At 36.3% G+C, this 22523-nt stretch overlaps 1 protein-coding gene across 18 annotated transcripts in view; it reads left to right on the plus strand.

Moving 5' to 3' along the window:
- Nucleotides 1-22523, plus strand: part of NRXN1 (neurexin 1) — a 1159797-nt gene that overhangs the window by 976687 nt on the left and 160587 nt on the right. For all 18 annotated transcript variants that reach the window (XM_059406092.1, XM_059406088.1, XM_059406087.1 and 15 more), the window contains one exon: nucleotides 16297-16468. In XM_059406092.1, the coding sequence (XP_059262075.1) occupies nucleotides 16297-16468 (172 nt within the window). The remainder of the gene's footprint in view (nucleotides 1-16296; nucleotides 16469-22523) is intronic.

Below are 22523 nucleotides of genomic sequence, written 5' to 3' on the forward strand. Positions count from 1 at the left end.
TGATAATCCTCAGGAGCTTCACTCTTACAGATTCCATATGCTCTTCTGAAATCTTTGTTGTGCCAAAACCACACACATAAACATAGATTCATTTTTGAAGCCTGCAGAAATTGTTACTTGCTACGCTGGAAATAATAGAGCCTTGCTGATTCTATAGAAAATAGTCTTTGGCGAATGCTTTTCTCTGCCCTTATGCACACATTTGCTTTTTCCAAAGATGTCAGACAGGTAGTCCTGGACTAGAAGTCAGTAAGAAAGAAAAGGAGAAAGGTAGCACTGTCAGCTTTTCTCTTGGAATGCATTTCAATTAGGGCTCTGCTTGAGGCTTGTGAAAACCAAGACAGCATTAGTAAAAAGTCAATCCATCAAATACACTTGAAAATATTATCTCGTTATTATTTTTCTGGTTGCAAGTCACGATTCACCAAACACAACTTTAAAATATGTTATACCTTCCATACTGACCTTTTCATTTCATGTATAGTTCGTAAACATTCATCAACTGAAGCATTAAAAATAATTGCGATTATCTCTTGATATTTTTTAATACTTAAAAAAATACAAAGGCTAATTTTATTTTACTTTAAAACCTAGTTACTGAAGTAACATTTATCATACAGAGGACTAAAATCACCATCCAAAAATGTTTTGTCTATTTGTCTGAAAAATGTGGTACTCCGTGCTATGGAAATTTGGAACATTAGAGCCGACTGTAATTATATAGTCAGCTCTCCACAAAAATGATGGTCCTGGGATACAACAAATAAATGAAATCCACAAATAATCCCAAGCCTTTTTTATAGAAAAAAACCTTTTTACATAGAAATGCCAACAACTAGCAGAATTGATAGAGCTGAATGTCCTTTCCCTATCTGTTTCCTGGTAGAGGTAATAATAAGCAGTGTAATGGCCCAAAGACAAGGAACCAGAGAAAAGCAGAGAAACAAAGGTTGTGGTTTTAATCAGTATTTGAAACACAATGTTTATTGCATACAGTTTTCTGAATGACTGTAAAATGTGAGCAAAGCTAATTTAACACCCAACCAAGGGTTTTAAAACAACAGTAATAAAAGAAATCAAAAACTTAAAAAAAAAATAAAAACAGAAGCTATATCTGATCAGCCCATTGCACTTTGAATCTAAACTTTAGCCAGTGTGAATCTTAGCTTTTCTTGTACAGCTCTGAGGAATTTGTCTCGAAGCTATGTCAGATGCCATCGGCTAAGTATTCAAACTGGAGACATTACCAGCGAAAAATTATGAACCTTGCATAGTCCAACAGTCAGTGACTGTTTTTTGCTTTGTTTGATTTCTGGACTTTTAAGATTGTTCTTTAGGGGGAGATGCTTTATCATAGAACACATTCTTTATATATAAGGGCACATTTAAATATGAATATTTCTACTTGGTGATGGTTGCCATTTCAGTGGATGGGAATACAGAATTAATGATGCCAATGAGATGATTTTGATTCCCAAGGGCATCAGTAGCTTTTTTTCATTCTTCATTGTGCATGATATCATGTAGAGCTGTGCTTTTTAGACCACAGGTAAGTACAATGAGATAGGCTTGATGACATCTCTGAACCCGTGGCCAGTATGGAGAACTTCATAAGGGTTCAAGAAGGTCTTTCCAAATATAAAGGATAATCTAGTTTTGATTCAACTGGTGAAATGAACAAAATAGAGACAATCTCCAAATATCCACATTAAGCTACTACCTTTTCCAAAGATATATGAGTCAGTCACTTAATCATCTATATTGTTTTGATACTTGATTTAATTTCCTCTAAAGACAGATAGTATGGGAAAAGGGAGGCATTAAAAACACTTGGTGTTGTCCTTTGAACTCAGAACTCCTTGTCTATCTGTCCTCAGAAGAACTCTTTGACCCTTCTCACTTAGCCACATCAAGTCCTACAGACCTGGCAAGGCAAAAGTTCTTGCTCCTAAAGATGAGTCCCACCATCCCTGCTGTAGTAAGAAGTCATAATTTCTTAGGAAAGAACACATGTGATTTACAAAGGTATGCCAGGTTACTCTGAGACATTGACCTAGTGGGATACTCACCCTGCCCTTCTTAAATTAGAGAATTCCTGATATAAACATATAATAAAATACTATTCATCTATTTTATGTATTTTGAAAAAAACTAAAACTCACATTCAGATTTCAGCATCTTTCGTGTATTTCAAAAAGCTACCTAGTATTTTCTAAATTGTGTGTATGTGCGTACTCACACACCATGTGCTTGGCCTTTCGTGTAGGCTTTTCATAGTTATAGTATCATTGAAATGGGAGGAGGCATAGAGATCACCTAATCAAGCAGTCTCTGCCTCAGTACAAACAATGGCAAGACATTGTAGCCCACAGGTGAGTATGATTCAATTTTAGAATAATCTCCCTTAAGCCACCTGGATGCTCTGACTTTGGTCAAGTCTCAGCCTTTTTGAGCTTTAGCTTCCCCATTTATAAAATAGGCATGCTGGGGCGCCTGGGTGGCTCAGTGGGTTGGGCCGCTGCCTTCAGCTCAGGTCATGATCTCAGGGTCCTGGAATCGAGTCCCGCATCGGGCTCTCTGCTCGGCAGGGAGCCTGCTTCCTCCTCTCTCTCTGCCTGCCTCTCTGCCTACTTGTGATCTCTCTCTGTCAAATAAATAAATAAAATCTTTAAAAAAAAAAAAAAATAGGCATGCTGTTTCGCAGGTGTGAAGATCAGTGAGAGACTGTGTGTCCTAACTAAAGTGTAATGGCTATCTAATTCAAACATTATTTTAGTTAATATCCATCAACCTACTAGGGAGCAAAACATTGTTTTCCAAATGTAAGAATAATAATACCAGGAGCAATAATGATAATATAGCTCATAGGTGCTGAGTAGCCATTGAGAGTGCTAAGAACTTTCTGTGCCTTATCTCATCAAGAAGAAATGGCAGTGTGATGAAAATGTTCTGAAATTAAACACTGGTGATGGTTGCACAACCTTGTGGATATACTAAAATCACTGTCGCACGTAATTTAAAAGGGCGCATTTTATGATATGTGATATTACATCTCCAAAAAAGAAAATTGTATGTGAAAGAGTTTTGGAAAATCACACATGTACAGATAGTCTGCAAAGTGCTGTGAAGGATACAGTGAGGCGTAAGTCAGTCTTTTTTTTCCTACCCTCAGGCTCATTATAATATAGTAGAGACATTAAAACAGATGCATAAAAACTAACCCCTACAGAAGTACCGGAGAGAGGATTGTCACAGAGTATTAGATACTCTCAGGACCAAGAGATGAGAATAAGCCTCAAAGAAGATAGTATCACTGTCCAGGATATAGTTTCATGGAATCAAAGGAACTTTCCAGTTCTGTAGAATGGGGATGGATTGGAAAAAGCATACTACCCATAAGAGAGATTTGATAGGAAAATGAAAGTACTGCTTTCTAAAAGGTATTACCGCTAACTGAGATCTTTCTAAAGGGGCATCACTGATGATCTCTCCCACTTCTGATTCCTTGCTGTGTGGTGCTATGAGATGTGATTAGCCAAAAAGAAAGATGCACTTTGCTGCTCCCGTCCTCTTCCTGACTCAGCTCTCTGAGCATGCTTTGGCTTCAAGGTCTTTTCCCAGAACATGGACACCTTTGAAGTCATTCTTTTTCAGAAAGCCCCTCCGTCATGATCCGGTCCCAGCACCGATATTTCTTAGCATTATGATTTTGGGACACATTGTTTTTAAACTCTGAGTAAACAGGAAAAAAAGTAGCACTCAGTCTTCAGGTTGGCTGGGAGTTTTAAGTGATAAATCATCTAGAGCTCAATGGATTGCACGCCAGCGCTCTGGGATGCAACCCCCTGGAAGATAGGCGACAAGATATCTCCTGTGTCCCTGAGTGTGTTTGGTATCCACTAGCTGTATTACAGTTGTTTGCATGCTGATTTGCTCCTGCGACACATTCAGAGGCTCCCTGAGGCACTTGAGAGCAGTTCCTCACAGTGCACCCTGCTCCTCCTTGCTGCTCCCTCAACTGGTTTCTGGGTGTGAATATTTGCATGTATGACTTGTCTTCTTGATTTGACTGAAAACTTCCTGTGGGACAGAGAATGCACTTTACATGTTTGCACTGTCTGCACACCTAGCCCAATGCAAGATGCATGTCATATATTCCATATATGACATATATCAGCTAAATGAATAAAAAATATTATTCAGTGGGGAAAGTGGGAGACAAGGTAGCAGTACCTTCTTATTCTTGAAATGATGATGATGATGATGTGTGTGTTTTATTTAGGGGGTGGGGGTAGTGCAGTTCCAGCTCAGTGCCAGGTTGAGAGAACTAGAGCAAAAATATATCTAGATTGGTAAACACAGTCTCTATCAGGTAGGGAGACCTCTTAGTCTTTCATTTGGAAATATTTTTGGGTTAAAGTAGCAATTCTCCAAACCCATCTGTTTGTTTCGAGGTGAGAGCACAGGTGGCTGTCTGACACACTCTAAGGTGTTAGTTATTCTGGCAACAGTGACTTTAGGCCCCAGAGTCCCCCTCAGGCCCTAAAAGCTCTGTTCCCTGGTGAGGATCAGTCTCTGGAGGAACAAAATACAACATTCAGCCTAACCCCCATTTCAGTTGACGATGTAAAATTGGACCCTGGGAGTTGGTTCCATATTCTGAAATGAGCGCAAGCATTCAGTATATTTGAAGGCATTGTCAAGTTTTACCCAAAGTGAGTCCCTGGGGTGTAGGACTGTGTCGTGTCGCACAACAGAAGCTTATAGACCAGAAGCAAGTGTCCTTGCTGATCCGCATGCCATTCTGTGCACCCTTGTTCAGCTTGTTCGTACTTTGATCCTCTAAACGTATGATAAACACGTAAAACTAATGGAAGCTTTTGTTTTTCATTTTTGGTTGTTTCCCTTGAGCCATACAATTCTACATAACATCCCCAGAATAGGAGAAAAAAAAAAAAATCAGTGGGCATATCTGTATGCCACAGATAGGATAAATCTGTACATTTCTGTATTCTGTTTTACCTATTTTGTATGCATACAGATTGAAATAGACCAGCATCTTTAACATACAGCCACCTCTTTCTTGAAGTATGCCCAAGATAACAAGTATACCATTAAATCATATTCCTGGTTAAAATAAATATTTTTCAAGTGAATAAGTGAATATGTGATTATAGATGGAACTAAAAGGTGCATGAAACTATGGTGCCACTTGTTAGAACTTTCTAGTTCCTTTCCAGTGTCACCTTTCATGTTTCTTTTTAACGTGGTTTAATAATATAATCCTTATTCAGAAATGAGCTTTCGTGAAAAAATCAATAATTACCTTTGTCACTATTTATTTAATGAATCCATGGAAAGACCTCATTAAATTATAAATGCCTTGTTACTGATATTCTCATAATAGATTTTTGAAATTGTATGTGAGCCAGTTATCTATTTCAAGCAAGATACAATGCTGAAATATCAGTACATGTCCAGTGAAATTACTGCTGGTTTTGCTAATGCAATATTCATGAGAATTTGCCAGACACAATCACATTTAATCCCAGAGAATAAGAATTTGAAATGGGTTCTTCTAACTTGTAATTATCCTTTGGCAAGAAAGTTTAGCAAGCTTTATAATTTATATAATTGAAATGACTTGCTGTTCTGTCAATATGGGAGGGGTGTGTTTGAGAATATTTACAGTTTCTATTTTTTAAATTATTATTTTATTAACATATAATGTATTATTTGCCCCAGGGGTACAGGTTTGTGAATTGTCAGAATTACACATTTCTCAACACTCACCATATCACATACCCTCCCAAAAGTCCATAACCCAACCACCCTTTCCCTACCTCCTCCCCCCAGCAACCCTCAGTTTGTTTTGTGAGGTTAGGAGTCTCTTTTGGTTTGTCTCCCTCCTGCTCCCACCTTGTTTCATTTTTTCCTTCCCTACCCCTCAAACCCCCAACTCTGCCTCTCAAATCCCTCATATCAGGGAGATCATAGGATAATTGTCTTTCTCTGATTCAGTTATTTCACTTAGCATAATACATTCTAGTTCCATCCACATCACTACAAATGGCAAGATTTCATTTTTAAAACATTTTAAAAAGATTTTATTTATTTATTTGACAGAGAGAGATCACAAGTAGGCAGAGAGGCAGGCAGAAAGAGAAGGGGAAGGAGGCTCCCCACTGAGCAGAAAGCCAGATACAGGGCTCGATCCAAGGACCCCGAGTTCATGACCTGAGCTGAAGGCAGAGGCTTAGAGGCTTAATCCACCGAGCAACCCAGACTCCCCAAGATTTCATTTTTGATGGTTGTATAATATTCCATTGTATGTGTGTGTATACACACACACACATATACCACAAATTCTTTATTATCATATTATTGTCGATGTGTTTCTTTGATTTTGTTATTAATTGGTTTATATACTTGGATGCTCCCATATTAGGGGCATAGATATTTAAAACTGTTAGATCTCCTTGTTGGAAAGACCCTTTGAGTATGATATAGTATCCTTCCTCAGCTCTTATTATAGTCCTTGGCTTAAAATATAATTGATCTGATGTAAAGATTGCCACCCCAGCTTTCTTTTAATGTCCATTAGCATGGTAAATGGTTCTCCACCCCCTCACTTTAAATCTGGAGGTGTCTTTGGGAATCAAATGAGGTTTTTTATAGACAGCATATTGATGGGTTTTGGTTTTTTATCCATTCTGATACCCTGTATATCTTGATTGGGGCATTTAGCCCATTTACATTCAGGGTAACTATTGGAAGATATGAATTTAGTGCCATTGTATTGCCTGTAAGGTGACTGTTACTGTATATTATCTCTGTTTTTTTCTGGTCTACTACTTTTAGCCTCTCTCTTTGCTTAGAGGACCCCTTTCAATATTTCCTATAGGGCTGCTCTGGTGTTTGCAAATTCTTTTAGTTTTGGTTTGTCCTGGAATCTTTGTATCTCTCCTGTTTTCAGTGATAGCCTAGCTGGATATAGTATTCATGGATGCATATTTTTTCTCACTTAATGCTTTGAATATATCATGCCAGTTCTTTCTGGCCTGCCAGGTCTCTGTGGATAATTCTGCTGCTAGTCTAATATTTTTACCATTGTATGTTATTGGCTTCTTGTCCCGGGCTGCTTTCAGGATTTTCTCTTTGTTGCTAAGACTTTTAAGTTTTACTATGAGATGTTGGGGTGTGATCTAATTTTTATTGATTTTGAGGGGTGTTCTCTATGCCTCCTGGATTTTGATGCTTGTTCCCTTTGCCATATTAGGGAAATTCTCTACTATAATTTGCTCCACTATACCTTCTACCCCCTCTCTCTTTCTTCTTATTCTAGAACCCCAATTATTTTAATATTGTTTCATCTTACAGTATCACTTCTCTCTCAAATTCTCCCCTCATGGTCCAGTAGTTGTCTCTCTTTTGCTCAGCTTCTTCATTCTCCATCATTTGGTCTTCTATATCACTATTTCTCTCTTCTACCTCATTTATCCTAGCACTAAGAGCCTCCATTTTTTATTATACCTCATTAATAGCTTTTTAAATTTCAACTTGATTAGATTTTAGTTTTTTATTTCTCCAGAAAGGGATTTTATTTCTCCAGACAGGTTTCTCTAATATCTTCCATGCCTCTTTCGAGCCCAGCTATCACCTTGAGAATCATTCTGAACTCTAGATCTGACATATTACCAATGTCCTATTGATTAGATCCCTAGCTGTTGCTACTGCCTCTCATTCTTTTGTTTGTGGTGAGTTTTTATGCCTTGTCATTTTATCCAGATAGGAATATATGAACAAGAGAATAAGAATACTGAAACGGTGGCAAAGACCCCAGAAAAATGTATGCTAACCAATTCAGAAGAGACCCCAAATCGGGGGGAGAAGAAAGGGGGCAAACGTGGGAAAATTACATAATTATAATTATATATATATTTATATAAAAGTTTTACATATATATATATACATATATACACATACATATATATATATTTGTGTGTGTGTGTATGTATGTATGTATATATATATAGTGAATAGAACAGAGCCACCCACTTGATTTGGGGTATATTTTGGTCTTTAGAAGAATCTACCTCCCAAAAGTTTAATGAAAGAAAAACATATATATATATATACACAAAAATAAGGGTAAACATGATGAAGGGATGGAATATGATTGTAAAGATGAAAATTTTAAAAAAATTCTAAAAAAGGAATTGATAAGATAAGTTGGTTGGAAAAAGAAAAAAAAGTGGAGAGAATGTGCTCATGCTGGAGACTAGAACAAAGCCCTATGCTAGATTTAGGGTATATTTTGATCTATTAGAAGGAATTGTATCCCAAAATTTTTTAGAAAAAAAAATAACCCAATATGTATACAAAAAATAAGGTTAAATACAATGAAGGATAAAATATGACTATAATAATGAAGGTTTAAAAAGATTTTTTTTTCAGGAAAGTATTATTAAGATAAACTGGTTAAAAAATGTTAGAAAAGGAAAGTGGAAAAGTTAAAAAAAATAGAATAAGAAAAAGTAAAATTAAAACAAATATAATTTAACTTTGCAAGACTAAAGGACCATGGGGAGAATTCCATGTTTTGCTTTCCCCTCCTCTGGAATTCCACTGTTCTCCTTGATCTGTGAGCTTGGTCTTGGCTGAATGTTCTTGCTGAATGTTCTGGGGGAAGAGCCTGTTGCAGTGATTCTCAAATGTCATTGCCCTAGGCGGAATTGCACTGCCCTTGCCGGAACCAGGCTAAGTAATCTGCTTGGGTTTGTTCTAGGGAGCTTTTGTTCCCTGAACGCTTTCCGTAGATTCTGGAGGACAGGAATGAAAATGGCAGCCTTCCAGTCTCCAGTCCGGAGTAGCCGAGAGCTGGGGCCCCACTCCTCAGTGCGGCCCCAGAGAAAAGTGGTCAATCACTCCGGTCTCCCTGTTCTCCAGACACTCCGAGCTCATCCAGCCTGTGACCGAGCATGTCTTTCTCTTGGTGCACAGCCCCATTTGGAGTCTCCAATTCCAGCAGATTCCTGCTGCACTGCTTGGAGGAGAAAGGTGAGTCTCCCTGGATCAGCAACCTGTGGGGTCCCTGCTCAAAGAGCAGTTTTCCAACTGTCCCTTGGATCACAGTTTAAGGTAACCCTGAGCTGAAAGCTCACTCCTTGCCTCCATCTCTGTAGCTGGCTTCCCCGCTCCAATCCCTGGGAGCTCTGCCACACTCAGACATCTGCGATCTTTCTGTTACCTGCGGGACCTGAGACCACACTGTCCCCGTGAGGGCTCCACCCCCAAACTGAGCCTTTGGAGTGATGTCCCACAGTGGGGCAGACTCTAAAAGTTTGGATTCTTTCCTTCACTGCTCCACTGCTTCCTGGGATCCGGCCCCTCCCCGCCACGGTCTATCTTCCCATCATTTCGGATTCTCTTCTCCACACTTACTACCTTCCAGAAAGTGGTCGTATTTCTGCTCCTAGAATTGCTGCTTTGCTTCTTTTCTATCTCCTGTTGAGTTTGTAGGTGTTCGGTACCCATCTAGCTGAACTCCTGGGATCTGATTTCATTTCAGTCTGCTACTCCTCTGCCATCTTGCCTCGAGTCTCATATTCGCAGTTTCTGAATGGAATCAGAAATGCTGGCCCTCTAAAAACACTTCATGTTAATATTTTGTGGTTTATGTGTATTTGTAAAGATTTATTTATTATTTTAGACAGATTAACATGATCCAGGGAGGGTAGATGGCAGCAGGTAACTGGGGAGGTGTAGAAGGAGAGAGTCCTAAGCAGACTGAGCTGGGTGCAACATCCGACACAGAACTCGATAACATGACCATGAGATCATGGCCTGAGCTGAAACTAAGAGAAGAAAGTCGAATGCTTAACTGACTGTGCCACTCAGGTGCCCTTTTATGTGCATTTTTTAATTTATTGTTTTCAGGGAAAATATGGACTCAATGGCTTGATGCAGCCTGGGCAGGGTAAATTATGTCTGATTTCATGTGGAGTCTGTTGTCTGAATCTACTTTGGTGGTATTGCAGTTCTGTTCTAGCTGGCTGGAGTTTGAATTCATGAAATGTTAAAGGTTTTGGAAGTCAAAGGACCAAATCAACATATCCAGGAAAGGATGGGCATAGATTAAAAGTCAGAAACTCTCCAAGCATCACAAACCCTCATTGTTCCTTAATAGTTTGTTTTGTTTTGTTTTGTTTTTATGTTGCAAGAAATGAATACCTGCAGAATCTGGGGATTTCCGTTTCTAGAAAATTCTCATTTTACATTTTATTTTGCTGAAAAAATTAGGGACAAGGTAAAGGGACTTTTTTTTCAGAGTTTGTACATTTTGTAGCTCTAGGATTTTATTGCTTCTATTCACAGAATTTGAATCTCATTCATAATGAGAACTCTGATAATAAGAGACTCTTGTGGCCTTCCTATCAGAACATTTAGGGAACTTTAAGAATTTCTTTCAGTCTGTCTGTGATAAGAAACATGCTTATAATAGAAGGAACCCTGAAACAGTGGACACCTCCAGAGTAACTAATATTTTCATGCAGTTGTTATGTTGAAAGGACTGATTCCTACAACGCAACAGGAATTTAAATCTGCTGTCCTGAGGAGTATTTCTTCCTGACCCCAGGAAGTCCAGGGAAAGTCTCAACACTACTTTTGTCACTCTTAGATAGTAAAAAAGTCACCCATTCACTCTTACACATAGAAAGGAACTTGAGTTCACTCCTTTGTAATAATAAGTACAACTTCAGTTAAAGCCAGTTTATTGTCCCTGCCTGGGCTGCCTCAGAGATGCTGGATAAACGGAATGAGGGAAGAGGTCGTTTCTCCTCTTGTTTCAGTGATGTTCATTTCTCTTCCTCCTTCCTGACTCCTCCAGACATGAAGCAGGAAAAGGAAGAGGAGATATGTGTTCTCCTTGACCATGGCTAATATGATAGAAGCCATCTATCTGGGCTTAGTCTATACTGAAAACTGACTCTGGGGGCCACTTTTGGGGAATATTTTAGTAGGATCATTAGTGTTTTTAACCACATCATTGGACTTTCTTTACCTATAGTTACCTGAGGTAGGTAAATGCACCTCCTTCAGCTGGGTTTCTCCCTCAGTCCCTGGCCATCCACCATTGCAACTTCAGATTCTTTCTGTTGAGTTGTTTTCACCACTTGCCCTCCCCACCACCCCAGCCCTACCATTGGATGCAATACAACACAATTCTGTTCTGGCCCTTTAACCCATGGTCCATGGGTAGTGCTCACATGTCATTTGTTCTAATAAACTCTGACGCACAGATGCAGTAATATGTCTTTGCTCTAGTATCAGAGCAACAGCCAGCCATTGTTCTCTTCCTTGATTACTTCTTAGACAAGAGTTCAATCCCAGGAAGGAGCAACTGGGATTGCTGAGTACCCCTGCCACTGCCACCACATTCCAGGAGACAAGTATCAAACTTTCTGAGATGTTTCCTTGAAATCGCTTTCCTTTGCACCTGAGACAAGGGAAAAGTAACTTCCTACCTCAGAAGTACATGCAAATCGCATCACAACCTAGTTGTCTCCAAAAATCCTCTTCCAGTTATCCAACTCTTCTTGGCCTTTCTCACTTCTTTAATGATCTGAAAATAGGTAATTAAATCAGGGTCCCCAAAACAGTTGTCAGTGTTCTCCTTTGCAAGTCTTGTACGTCATTTTGTTGAGTAGAAGTAGCAATCTGTTTTGTGACTTACTATCATCTCAAGATTGCAGCTTAAGTTAAGAAAAAAAAGTCCATTTTAACATCCTATAACATCTACAAATCAGTTGCTATTGTCTTCTACAAAATTATTTAAAACACATATTGATTGGTACATGTGTGCAATCTGAAAAGCACAGTATGAGACTCCGTGGTGCTCCTACTCTAGCAGGAAAGACAAAACAGGTAGCGAAGAACAGCTAGATTAACCAGATATGCTATAGGATGACCCAATATGCCTCAAATTCAACCTAGTGTAATCTTTAGGAGCACAAACTCTAGTGTGAGACTGCTTGGGCCTGAATCACAATTTTTCTCTTTCTAGCTGTGTGACCTTAGCCAAGTTACCTAATCACTCGGTGCTTTACTTTCCTCATCTGTCAAATGGAGATAAAACAGTACCTCTCTCATGAGGTACTGTTATGAGAAATACCAGTGTTAATATTTGTAAAGTCCTCGGAACACTATAAGGTGTTTGTTAAATAAAGATAACAACAGATCTCTTAAATATGGTTCCTAATTTTCCCCCTGTGGAGCTATTTCACACATGTGTTAAAAATATATACCATCTTAAACAATTTACTGAAAATGAACAAATTGGAATTCTGCGAAAATCAGGAAATAATGATTGCTTGCACAAAAGACCTGTGTGGAAAAAATGTCTAAAAAATGTCTCTACATTTTAGTTTTCGTGAGAATCTTGCTGTTTGTTTATCCCTGGAATCATTCTACAGAAAACCAAAATGCCTTACAATGGTATAGATTTTAAAGTAGGGATTATGAGAAATATGGTAGACATTAAAAATAAGTCCAAGGGAAAACAGTACACCTGAAGTCTATGTAGCTTTTAAAATTGCCCTACTCTTTGATTTTGCATTTCCTAAGAACCAAAGTCAGAAAGGAAAGGTGATCTTAAGTCATATTGCCCAGCAAGCCTAAAACAAATCCAAACACACAAAGTCCATACTCACTAAATATAAGAAAGAGATCCTATATAGATAGTAAGAAGCAGAAAAAGAAAAACGGGAACATTTTGCCTGTCAATATGAAGGGTACAATGAGCGATGTCCCAAAAAACATCCTCAGATCCTTCCATTTATATGATGCGGTTTTGTACAAGATTTTCTTAAAATAACTCTTGAGTGTAGGCGGATCCCATACTCTTACTGCCTAGTTCAATGATGAGAATCCAGGGAGAGGTTAAGAGGATGTGGTCCAAATCTTCAGGTTTTCTGATATTCTGATTGTAAATTTCTACATGAATACAAAGATTTTTATGTTATTTAGATCCCTCTTCCCCCATGTTTCTCTCAACTGAGGCTTAATGAAAGGTAAGCTGAAGACAGTTTGAGGTTATCTACTCGGAGGGGGTTTTGCAGTGTGGGTATTCTGTGCTAATGATTAAGGGCAAATCCACATGCTTTACAAATCAGCTGAGCACATGTTTGAGCTGACAGCCCTGCTGTTAAGAATGCTTCTCGGAGGCAGAGGACATAAGCACATGCTTCTCTTCACTGCCTTATAGTATGGAATTCTAAAGTTAACAGTAACAAACTGCACTTAGAATGATTTTAATGCTGCTTTGCATAATTCAGAGAGGAAGTTTAATTTTAGATAACTGCATGGCTTAGATATAAACCAAAAATGAGGGACTGAATTCTACTACCTGTCTATTAAGTTACATGTCCTTGAACAAGTCGTTGTACTGCCCTGTGTCATAGTTTCATCATCTCTAAAAAGAAATTGAGTAAGTTTCAGGCTCTCAGCATTTGATGACTCTTTTTGTGAATAAAGACTAAGAAATTGTACTTGCTAAATGCTTGTCTGTGTGCCCCATACCCCTGAGACTGCTTTTTCTCTATTATGAGTAGTTATCATTTGGCTCTAAACAGACTTATTACTGCAATTTTATCAGTTATTAAAGGAGAGAATTTCAAGCCTTTTGAACTGGGAGATGGAAAGAGTGGAGTGAAGGAGGTGTGTTAAAGACATGACAGGATGTCCTTCCACACAAGCAGCTGGGCACCTTTTCTGTGGCAACCTCTGGGAGTTCTCTTGAAAGTGTTTCTGTTGGCATATCAATCATCCATGAAATAGATGCTCCAGATTGACCCAAATGTCAAGAATCTTGCTTCTAGTGAAGCAAGATTTTCATTTTGAAAAATGAATTTTTCAAAAGTAAAATTGGAGAAAAGCAGTTGTTGTCTGAATCATATTCTCAAACAATACACTGTATATAATTTTTTGTTTAAATCTGTGGTTTCCTCGAACAGAGATTAGGAGGATGGGTGGGGGGTAACTACATGACAAGAAAAAATGCCTCTTAGAGGACCTAAATATTATATAGTTACCAAAAAAAAACCCAAGATTAACTTAACGGAACTGTGACTGTCTTGAAGGAAGTAGCTTCTCTCTCTCTCACACACACACACATGATTTTTATACACACACACACACACACACACACACCCCACACACATATTTATCTCTGAATCTCTGCTTTTACTTTTTATTTAATTTATTTGAACTAAGCTGGAAAAAATAACAGTTCAGCTATCTCTGCCACCCTTCATCCCCTGCCTCTTGTAGTCACCAGTCTATTCTGTGTCTACAAACTTGGTGTGTTGTTTGTTCGTTTGCTTGTTTTAGATCCCACGTATAAGAGAGATCAAACAGTATTAGTCATTCTCTGTTATGTCACTTAGCAAAATGTCCTTGAGGTCTATGTATATTGTTGTAAATGGCAAGGTGTCATTTTTAATGACTGAATAATATTCCATTATATATACCATGATGTCTTTATTCTTTCATCCATTTATGGATCCTTAGGTTATTTCCATGTCTTGGCTATTATAAATATTGCCACAGTGAACACGGGGTGCATATATTTTTCCAAATTAGTGTTTTTGTTTCCTTTGGGTACATACCTTTGGAAATATACCTGGAAAATAGTTCTATTTCTAATTTTTTGAAGAACCTCCATAGTGTTTTTCATTGTGGTTGTACCAACTTACATTCACATCAGCAGTGCAAAGCATTTTCTTTTCTTCATATCTTCACCAACACTGGTTATTTCTTGCCTTTTGATAATAGCCATTCAAACAGGTGTGAAGTGATATGTCAGTATGGATTTAATTTGCATTTTCCTAATGATTATGATGGGCATCTTTTTATGTATTGGTTGGCCATCTGTATGTCTTTAGAAATATGTCATTTTAGATTTTTGCTCACTTTTAAATTGGAATGTTTTGTTGCTATTGGATTGCATGAATTCTTTATATATTTTTAATGTCAACCTTTATCAGATACATGATTTGCAGTTATTTTCTCCCATCCAGTAAACTGCCTTTTCATTTTGTTGGTGGTTTCCTTTGGTATGCAGAAGGTTGTTTTTTTTTGTTTTGTTTTTGTTTTTTTAGTTTCCTGTGGTCCTCCTTATTTGTTTTTGCTTTTCCTGTGAGATTAAAAAAACCATCACCAAGACCTGTATCATGGAGCATACTGTCTATGTTGTCTTCTAGGATTTTTATGATTTCAGGTCTTATGTTCAAGTCTTTAGGACATTTTAAGTTAATTTTTGGGTATGGTGTAAGACAGTGGTCCAGTTTCATCCTTTTACATATGGCTGTCCAGTTTTCCCAGTGCTGTGTGTTGAAGAGACTGTTCTTTCCCCATTATATATTCTTGGCTCCTTTGTTGTAAATTAATTGGTCATATATGTGTGGCTTATTTCTGGGCTCTCTATTCTATTTCATTGATCTGTGTATCTGTTTTTAATGCCAATGCTATAGTGTTTTAATTACTGTAGCTAAGTAATATAGTTTGAAATCAGGGTGCATGATGTCTCCAGCTTTGTTGTACTTCCTCAGGACTGGCTTGGCTATTCAGGATCTTTTGTGGTTCCATGTAAATTTTATGATTCTTTGCTCTATTTCTTTGAAAAATACCACTAGAATTAACAGGGATTACATTACATCTGCATAATTCTTTGGGTTGTATAGATATCATAACAATATTATTTCTTCTCATCCACAAACATGAAATTTCTTTCCCTTTATTTGTGTTTTCATCAGTTCATGTCATTAATGTCTTAAAGTTTTCAGTATATAGGTCTTTCATCTCCTTGATCAAATTTATACCCATGCATATTATTCTCTTTGATATAATTGTAAAAGGAATTGTTTTCTTTATTTCCCCTTCTGATAGTTCATTATTAGTGTAAAGAAAAATAAGACATTTTTTGTCTATTGATTTTGTATCCTGCAATTTTACCAAACTCGTTTATTCTAGCAGATTTTTAATGGACTTTTGGGGGGGTTGCTATATATAATGTTTTATCATCTGCAAATAGTGACAGTTTTACTTCTTCCTTGTAATTTGGATGACTTTTGCTTTTTTCTTGCCTACTTTCTGTGGCTAGGAGTTTCAATACTATGTTGAACAAAAGTTGGCAAGAGTGGAAATTCTTATTTTTTTCCTGCAGTTAATTCTTATTACATGCTGACTAATCAGTTTAACTTCATACAACTCTTTTTGTCCCTTCCTCCCTTCCAGCACCAAGGAAAAATTGGAGTTAAATTTAATGTTGGGACAGATGACATCGCCATTGAGGAGTCCAATGCAATCATTAACGATGGGAAATACCATGTAGTCCGTTTTACGAGGAGTGGTGGCAATGCCACATTACAGGTGGACAGCTGGCCAGTGATCGAGCGTTACCCTGCAGGTAAGCCAGTGAATGGGAACTGGGAGAACATTTTGTGAAAAGCAAACTGGAAAGCAAAGCAGTATTTTGCATCCGTTTCACCAAATTGTGGGTTTTCTGAGAAACCATCAAGTATTTATTGGACTTTAAAATCATGTGAATGTAATGCTGTCCTAAACTGTTCTTGATACAGTGTACAAATGACATTTTATAGGAAAACTTGAAGGCACACGGTATCGTTTGCAAAATTCAGGACATCAGTGAAAACCAGAAAAATGCACACATAAAAGGCACGACATGTCAAAGCTTCTTTTTTACTGGATCTTTGCATTTGAACAAAGGAAAGGCTTTGTCAAAAGTAACAAAGTTAAAATTTAAAAGTCAGGGAAGGAATATTACACACTTTTCTCTGAAAGAAAATAGGACCAGGTGGTTCCTTTGCTGGTGGTACAGAGCTGAAACGCGTGAAAGCTGCAGGAGGGCCATGGAACAAACAGAGAAATAGTAAAGGAACAATAAATCACCAGTTATAAAAACATGTAACTAACTGAAACTTGTTTTCACTGTCATATAACCATATGGGAGTTTCACAAGGATTCTATGACACTAGCATTACTCATTTCAAGTCTATAACATGAATATCAAGCTATTATTGATAAAATAAAAATCACCTTTTTTATTGTTAATCAGCTTTGTCAGGTCTACATTATTGAAACAAAAGCAGTAGATGAGAAACTTAGGCCAATGTTACCTGGAGTTGCATATAGTCTCAATTAAAAAAAAAAAAAAACATGTTATTTTTAATTTGTATTTTACTTATTTTTAAGTAAAATACAAATTAAAAGTATAGTGGTTATTTTACTTCATTTATTATCCTCTTTATGTTTTAGTACAAAAGAGGTTACTAAAAACATCAACCTCATTTCTCTCTGCCCCTTTTGCATTTACAACTGATTTATACAACAGATTTATAGCATATAAAGTATATATAGTATATATAGTATAAAGACAGACTATAGGAGGAAGTTTTCATTTGTACAGTAAAAATGGTTACCAAAATGTGCACAAGCATCTGTTACAAGTTTTAGTTTCTTGGCAGAAACAATTTGAAGAAATAACTAACTTTATTAAATAAAGATTAATTTTTCTTGGTATTGACTCATGATTAGGAAATGTCTAATGAAATGTCTGTGATGCCCTTCTGGACCTTTTCTGATTTAAAAATATCTGCATCTTCAAACCTCCTTTCAGAACTGTTCTGTAAATCTGGAGCTTTGCAAATATTTGCTGAATTAAGAATAATAAAAAAAACCCAGCTCTACAACAAAATTCAGAAGCAAGCACATTAATAATGTGTCCAGTGCTCATTATAATACTGGCAAATAGTAGGCAGTCAATAAATATTTGCTGAATTGATGTCCTGGGGATTATCCTGATTTTACTGTACAATTATGAGAAAGTACACCTTCTTTTACCATCTGTAAGAAGATGAAGGAATGCAAGATTTGGAAGGAAAGTAATTTAAATATGCATGCAATGTCACATAGCCCCTCCTAATACTTTATTGAATTTATTGAAATCCTGATACAAAGGTATCTTTCATAAAAACTACAGCCCCAGTGAAATTACAGAAAAGTAAATTGGTGAATTTCCTAAAAAACAGATTGATCAATAGCTGTTTCCTGAGAGAAAGTTATTGCACTGGACACCATGAAAGATGTGAAGTAGGATAAGGTCTAGGCCCTGTCTCTCCAGGTGTTGTGTCTGTGAATAGTAGAACTGAACAAAAACCTGACAAATCCTGTTGCTATTATAGTATGGGAGTTACCTCTGGAAGCCCAGAATTGTTTCACAGTTAAATTGTTAAAATTATTTCATTTTAGTAACTTGTATTCTTATCACAGTTTCCATACCGCTATCTGTAAGAAGTCTGCTCTAGAGAATGCTAGTGTGACCTAGATGGGGAGAGAGGAAGTCCTACCTTCAAATTAGTTTGGGAAACTCTATGTTAAACTAAGTTCAAAATATGTATTCTTGGACTTTATTAATACCCATAATGTGTCTCTAAAAGAGAAATATAGTATGCATTTCCCAAGTATAGATAATCAGAATCTAGTTTTCGAATGCATTAGTGTATTTGGGTAAATATTTTATGTTTTAAAGAATTTCTATACCTCTATGATATATTGTATCTGATTGGCAAACCTTTAATTGTGCACATACTAGATACTATGTACGATGTATAGTTCAAAAAGATATGATCTTTTCTTGCAGCAAGCCAATGTCCAATTTGAATATTAGTTGCTGGGATTGGTGCAGTAAATTAGTTAAGTCAATAAATATTTTGTATATTTTTCTAGACTAATATTTGTTTAACACATATAGTATCTCATTTACCAACAGATGCTCAGTATAGGAATCAATATAAAATACATTTAAAAATCAGAAGCTGGCAATATCATGATAATTAAGGAGTAAACCTTAAGAAGTAGTTATTTTAGATGCAACCTCTTGTTTATTTAGTCAAAGATTCTATGTACTCTTTCCGTAAAAAAGTATTTTAGATAACATTAATCAAGAGTGAGTAAAGTCACGCTTATTATGAAGGATACAAGCAAGAGTAAAGCACAGAATCTGTCCTCAAGAATATTAGGGCACCTGTGGGGATTATTAATGTATACATATAAAAAGTTAATGACCAGTAGGGAAAGAATTCAGGGGAGTCACCATTGTTGTTATCAAGCACTTCATTAATCATCTGTTCTGTGTGCATTTCAGCATGATGTTGAGGTAGGAAATAAACCATGAAAATTTCAAATACCTTTTTCTTTTGGAGCTTTATCTGTAACAAAGAGATGAAGGCAGAATACAAATATAAAAGTATATGTCATCTAGATTAAAGTTTTTAGAACAAAGTGATTTTATGTATGAGTCAATAGAAATGTCTAGTATATCTCTTTTATATTGGTTTGTGGCATGCTATTTTTATTTTAAAAGTTTTTTGTTGTTGTTGTTACTTTTCATTAGAAGAACAGCTGGGCTAATGCTTTTACCACCAAGTCCTATAATCAGAAAAGCAGGAACCAACAGACTGTATTTGGTTCCTTTTAAAGTGCCTGCACTGCAAAATATAGGTAATAAGGATTGAAATTAGTAATTAAGCATAGCACTTAACCTTCCATTATAGGGCTTTGTGGTAAGTGCTTTTATATGAAGCAATTTATCTGGTAGCAACGCTATACCTTTAATGAAAAGCACCTCAAACACTGACCAGTGGTATCACCAGTAATTGTCTAGAAGGCTCTCATAGGAAACTAATTAGTAGAGGTAGATTTTATGTTCTTTTCAATATACGAAATATTTCTTTAACTCAACAATTCATATTTTAGAATAAATACTGAATTTTCTGAATAACAGACCCAGTTTCCATTATTTCTCGTACATGGAGCAATGAACAGGAATAATATTTTGCAAGCCATTTAAAGTTGAGAAACCCATTTATTGGTGCTTATTAGTTAAAGCTCTAGAATATAATGCATCGTTAATCTCTGATTTGTTTCTAATTGTAGTTATGTAGAAAAATTTCTCTCTCAACAAAAATACATTTTCTTTTCTCATAATGTTAAGCCACAGAACTTAACATCATTTTACTTGCCTAAAGATTGCTCCAGGTAAATCACAGTTTGTCATTTGTCATTTGTCAACCAGTGTACCAAAAAATATCCTTTACACAAGGATATTCATTTTATTCCTGACAAATTAACACATCAAATCAACAAGTGTTTAGAGGATATGTACTACATTAAAGGGACATTCTAGACTTATTGTCTGGTTACAGAGGTACATAAAAAATGTTGGAGATTGAAAAAAATACTATGTAAGGAAATAAAAGAGTTATCATATATTATTTGTTAATTTCTGATTAAGAAATACTGCAGGGAAAGATAAAAACAGAAAATGGGTTCCAAGGAAGAAGAATCCATTTTGGAGTAAGTGGTCTAGTAATATTATGAAAAAATTAGAAAACTTGATAGGGTCTTGAAAGGCTAGATTTTTACTTAGAGAATGGCATGCAATTTTTTTAAAGTATTTTAAAAAATATTTTATTTATTCATTTCACAGAGAGAAAGAGGGCAAGCACAAGCAGAGAGGGAGAAGTGGTCTCCCTGCTGAGCAGGGAGCCCGATAGGGGGCTCGATCCCAGGACTCTGGGATCATGACCTGAGCTGGAGGCAGAGGCTTACTTAGCCAACTGAGCCACCCAGGCACTCCGGCACACATCTATTTTAATAAGACTAGCAGGAAAAGGTAAAGACAGAACATATTTAGAAAGTTATTAAACAGTCCGGATAGCAAAAGATGAAGCCCTAAAATACAGTGATAGAAAACAGAAAATTAACAAAGAATACAAGAGAAAATCTGGTCTTCAGTTGAATAGGAGACTCATTTTTACTTTTTAGTCTGTCTGTTTGTCTCTCTGTCTCTCTGTCTGTCTCTCTCACTAGCAATTTTTCAAAATTCTGTTGCTTTAGTGTGTCATCGGACTGCACCAAGTAACAATGAAATGGAAGCCTATGATAAGCATAGAGAAGTCAGAGAGCGGTTCTTGCTTAGAGTTTAGTCTTTTGGGGAGACAAGAAGTATTCAGAAAAACTGACTAATGTCAAAATGGGTCAACTTCAAAATTACTAGAGAAGAGGTTAATTGATACAGCGTTTTTAAAAAGGAGAAAATGGTGGTCTGTGATAATACAACAAAGAAGATCATTTAGGAAGAGGAAAAATTGAAAGAAAAGAATAGCCCAAGGAAAGACTCTATAAAGATGGTGTAAATATTTTTGATCATTCAGTTTGGCTCAAAGATCTTATGGGTATTCTATCTAAATCTTGACTTTATGTTCATCTTCAAAAATTAGTAAAACATTGCAGAGCTCAGGAAAGTCATAGTGATGATGTCCCTTTAAATTCTATATAGTTAGTTTAGATTGAATGATTGAATTTTAGTTTAAGTCATCTATAATTATTGACTATCTCTTTGAGCTATTCCATCATTTAAAGATTCCCAGTTGGTACTAAGTGTTGGTAGGTTTAATGATCTTGGTGTTTTTATTTAACTTTAACAGAATTTTTGCTATCTATGATGTAATTGAAAAAAATCTACCTCATTTATGATCAAAGCATTTGAAGGAGAGAAGGAACTTCAAATATCTTCTATTCCAGCTCCTTCATTTTTCAGATAATAAAATGGAACCTTAGAGAGACTAGTGGAATTAATCAGAACCACTGTGCTAGTTAGTGGTAAAGTGAAAATTATACTTGGAAACTCTTGTTAGCCAGCTCTGTGAACCTTACTTTATACTTCCTGGAAGACAGAAATCAAGAGAAATCATTAGATATATACTTCAACATATCAAGGTATACTCTTCAGAGCTAAATATGAGGACTTACACGATTCACCATAGTTGTGTATATTGGTCCATGTCACAGTCTCCTACTTCTGCTGACCAGTACACACACACACACACACACATATATATATATATATATATATATATATATATATATATATATATATACACACACAAATCTTATGAGTGCTATAAAATAATAACACAGAGAACAATAATCTTCTTAAAGAAATCATAGTTCTTTTGTTATCACTAAACCTTGGGGCCAATAATACTCATTAGTAGGCACTGGTTATTTTTTTAACCTCATTTTTAAGCATTATTAGCAAATTAAATAACCCATTAATGAATCATCACTATTTTACTATTTCTGCAACACTCAACCTTTAACATGATTTCCAAACTTTATGTATTTATTACTTTGCTATATTTATTTCTCAGTGATGTTATTTGAAACAGTTGATTTCAGTAGCCAGAAGAAGAGTGAGTCATTAGAGGATTCAGGTGTTAGAGATCTTTAAGGATTATTTGGGAGAAAAACTGTATCTCAATAGATCTGTCACATGTCTTGGTTAAATGTATTATATATGGGAAATGTTTGAGTGAATTTTGTTTCCTTCCTACAAAAAGTAAGGCAGTGAAAATATAACTTTCTTGTGGAAACTGATA

The sequence above is a fragment of the Mustela nigripes genome, chromosome 7 (assembly GCF_022355385.1).
Source record: "Mustela nigripes isolate SB6536 chromosome 7, MUSNIG.SB6536, whole genome shotgun sequence".
Lineage (NCBI taxonomy): Eukaryota > Metazoa > Chordata > Mammalia > Carnivora > Mustelidae > Mustela > Mustela nigripes.